The following is a 4,214-nucleotide window of genomic DNA, read 5'->3' on the forward strand; positions in this document are numbered from 1 at the left end:
ACTCTCGATGCGCGCCAACCTATCCATACTTCTAGTGACATTGACAGCTGTCAGCTAGGGACGTGACGTTTATGCCGATGATCTAGAGTTGCGCCAATTCTACTAATTTTATTCCTAACAATACCACAATAGTACTGCTTTAAATTGTCGGTAATAAATTATTATTAATATTTAGAAACATTTTGTAAGGAAATACTTATACTGCATCAAATTTAATCAATTGTATTTCTTTAAATAACGAAAGGATTGATATCTGGCAACTCTAAGTCACTGTTAGAAAGGGTTATATCGGACACGAATAGTCCTCTCACTCGTTTCAATATCATAGGCTATATCTTTATTATTAATAATGACGAGGAACTATTAATACTCAACATATTTCTAGACCGCGGCGGTAAAAATCACAATGTTTAAATTTACTTGACTTACGCTGCCTAAACCGTTAGAGATATATAAAAGAATTGTAGATCTCAAAAAGTTCTACAGAAATGTCCGCGAGGGCATGTATTATATCTATCTCTAACGGCTTTCTTACAATAACCACTTTTTTGTTTACAAAATGAATTAAAAACGCACGATATTTACGGCGGTCTTTTATTGTGTTTGTTATCAGGAGAATTTAATGTATAATAAAATTATCCTTAAATTGGACTAATAGTTTAGAAGACATCGCGATCACAAAAATAAGGGTAACCGAAAAATCAGCTCAAAAGCTTGTGACTTAACCCGGCAGCTACCGGGCTTAGAAATTTGGAATCTTGCATCAGTAGATTTCTGTTATTACGTAGATTACTACAAAGTCATATTTTAGGTGATAGGTTGAATAAAGGGGCGAACGTAAGTTTTGAACTTTTAAACTTCACGCGGACGAAGTCGTGGGGAACAGCTAGTTAGCTGTAGCAAAATATCTTTTAATAATACCTGTAAATTACTAGGTATTATTAAAAGATATTTTGGGAATATATTGAATTCTGGGATATCTATTGTTTTTATTTTATAACATTAGGTGACAAACGAGGAAACGACCACCTTAATCCGCCAAAATGGAGAAGCAACCGCTGCCCATACACATCCACAATAGGGAATATGCGTGTATTTTTTTTTTTAACGATTCTACTTGGACCGGAATTGTCATGAGAAAATAGGCAATATGCATATGGCGCCATATTGTACCAAACTTTTTTTAAGTATACTTTATTACTATAAAAACATTCCAGCAAAATTTTTTTTTAAATATAATGTGATTTAATGGCAAAATTTAATCATTAAAAAGTGTATTTTTACAAATTCCCTCCCTAAGTTCTAAAACGCACACTATTGGTCGAAGCAAGTGGCCTATCTAATATGGCGTCGCTGTGTTGTCAATACACAGTTCATTTACGTTAGTTTATATAGAAATACACTCTTGAAGTATTTTACTGTAAACACGATATCAAAACCAACTTTAAAATAAAAAAATTAATGAATAGTATTAATTACCACTTATTTGTACCAGGAATAATAAAAATGAATCGATTTTTATTTACCTTACTTCTTAAGAAAGGGGGGAAAAGGAAAAGGGACTAAAATCGGACCTGGCTAGCTTTTGCCCGCGACTCCATCCGCGTGAAATTTAAAGATAATAAAAAGGAAATGAACAAAATGTAGCCAATGTTACTCAAAAATAAATTACCTTTCTAACGGTGAAAGAATTTTTAAAATCAGTTGAGTAGTTTTTGAGCCTATTCATTACAATCAAATAAAGTTTTCCTCTTTATAATATTATAGTACATATAGTATATATATTCTTTACCAAATCGCGACTGGTGTGTTGTCAAACAAACAACAAAGTCTCTGTTGTTTCTCAGAGTTATCAAAAATTAAAAATTGATTACCCCGGCCTATCGCTTGCTTCGACCAATAGTTTTGCGTTTTAGAACTTGGCGAGGTAGTTTTAAAAATACACCTTTTATAAATGATTAAATTTCGCTACTAAACTATACTACTAAATATTTATAGATTGTTTTTGTAGAGTAATAAATTATAAAAAAAAATTGACGCGAAGTGTTCACGTTTACCTAAGTTCACGTTTAGGGCAGGGTGTGAGTCTCGGTGCGTTCCACTGAGATCCCGGAACCCCCTTATATTGCACTGGAGACCTCGAGGCTGGCCACGGAGGGGGATTTAGTAAGGTTTTAAACTGGCGGGAGTAGGGCATGGTTTACTTAAGCCTAGTCTTAAATTGTATTAACACATAATTAATATGGTGTACTCGTGAATTGGTGACCAGTACGGTAAAAACGATTGTTACCTATGAATTCACATTATTTAGGCAAACAAAGGGGGTCTGCGGACTGTCTCTCTTAACTTCAGTTTACTAAAGATGGCACGTTTGTATTATATTTTATCTGCTCCTTGGAGGTAAAGTTAAATCGAGTCGACTAATCTTAACGTTAACTATGTTTTAAAAAAACTCGCTCTGACGCCGCGGAATCTTAAGAAACCATATGAATTCGTTTGTGATTAAAGCGGCGGCCTTGCGGACGCGTAGGGCGCGGAGGGCGCGGGGGCGAACAGAAGGGTGGGCGGCGGCGGGGGGTGAGAGGGGGTGTGGCAGGCGGTCGCCTTCGCCTCGCTCCTGTGTCCGTCGGCGGTCGGCGGTCGGCGGTCGGCGCGCCGGCCCGACACGTCTAGAGTGGACATTCTGTTTGTCAAGCGCGCGAGTCGCGAGAGCTGTGAGCTGCGAAACATAAAACAATAATGTATATGTTAAATATAATCGGTCCTCAAATTGTAACTGAGTTTCTACGCATATTTGACCCCCCATATACGTTGAGAGGCATATTTATATTACAAATAATGTAACTAGTGTTAATAATTAGGTAATAACTAGATGTAATAGACTTATCTACTTACGTTGAAATGCACTTACAATAAAGATATTTAACTCCACATAGTACATATCTATCAACCTGATACAGGTGGTCGCCCATTGGTCGAAATAACAACTGTCCATGGGATTCCCTAACTAGCCTCCGAACGTTCAGGAGTAGAGCGCTCATATGATTATTTACCACACAAAATAATTAAGTTGTATGTTTAACTTTACTAGATTCCTGTGAAGGCAAAGAAATTGAAGATACATTGGTAGTGGGGGCGGAATTCGTGCAACGTCGCAGAAGGCGTTCAGTCGCAGCCGGTCTCTTGGAGTGTCGGCGGGACTCGGCGGGTTTCGACAGGTCTCGGCGGGTCACGGCAGGTCTCGGCAGGTCATGCGAGGCATGTGACGCAACGCCGGCATGCCGGGCGGCCGCCGGGGGCTCGTAGCCCCCCAAAACACATTCCTGGAAAACATCATTCGTCGGTCCTCATCACAACGTCAGTATCATTAACATTTTAAGTCAAAGCTTAAATCCTAACTCCACTGAGATGCTTGGAGCCTACTCTATGTAAAGGGTGACGTTCATAATATGAATGATTAATACGAACTTGGCGCAGCAGACAGCAGCTTCCTGCTGGCCAACGCGCAAATCGTCGACTACCCTATCGTGTACTGCAACGAAACCTTCTGCAAGATGAGTGGCTACAACCGCGCCGAGGTCATGCAGAAATCGTGCAGGTGAGCTTACTGGAAGCGCCAGCTTTCTTAGGACACTTATTTTCGACAACGATTCAATCTTTAACATTCCCCGATACCTAACGTTTATTATGCGGTCACGGTCCAGTAACTCTGTGCGAAGGCGGCAAAACTCAAAATGACAATTCGTTCATTGAAAATCACTTTTTCGAGGATACCTGAGCAAAGCTCGTTGTCGACTCTTAACGTATAATGTGCCGTGGCGCGGGCGGGGGGATGGCGAGGGGAGGACGAGGGTGAGCTGACGCGCGACTGCATCGCAGGTGCAGCTGGATGTATGGCGAGCTGACGGAGAAGGAGGCCGTACAGCGCGTGGACCGCGCGCTGGACCATCACCTGGCCGACCAGTTCGAAATCCTGCTCTACAAGAAAAATCGTTAGTATCAAAGGATCCGTCCCTTACTTTTCCCTAAGCGCCCGCATTGCAGCAAAAAACAATAACGAAGTCATCCAATCACTAAAGTATGTGTATCTGTAACAGTTCATTCTATCGTCTAATTATAACGAGATAAATAAACTTTTTAATAAAAAAACAAAACCGACTTCCAAACAAAATACACTAAAAACAAAACAAAATGCACTAAAAACAAAACAAAAT

General features: G+C 39.8%; 1 protein-coding gene across 1 annotated transcript in view; it reads left to right on the forward strand.

Moving 5' to 3' along the window:
* The first annotated feature begins 2,581 nt into the window (after window positions 1–2,581).
* LOC106100855 (potassium voltage-gated channel protein eag) overlaps window positions 2,582–4,214 on the forward strand; it is an 11,197-nt gene continuing 9,564 nt past the window's right edge. Inside the window, exons 1-3 of the mRNA XM_013279918.1 lie at window positions 2,582–3,357; window positions 3,478–3,598; window positions 3,880–3,992. Of these exons, the coding sequence (XP_013135372.1) occupies window positions 3,279–3,357; window positions 3,478–3,598; window positions 3,880–3,992 (313 nt within the window). The 5' untranslated portion in view covers window positions 2,582–3,278. The remainder of the gene's footprint in view (window positions 3,358–3,477; window positions 3,599–3,879; window positions 3,993–4,214) is intronic.

This window comes from Papilio polytes, unplaced genomic scaffold, assembly GCF_000836215.1.
Source record: "Papilio polytes unplaced genomic scaffold, Ppol_1.0 DF824035.1, whole genome shotgun sequence".
Lineage (NCBI taxonomy): Eukaryota > Metazoa > Arthropoda > Insecta > Lepidoptera > Papilionidae > Papilio > Papilio polytes.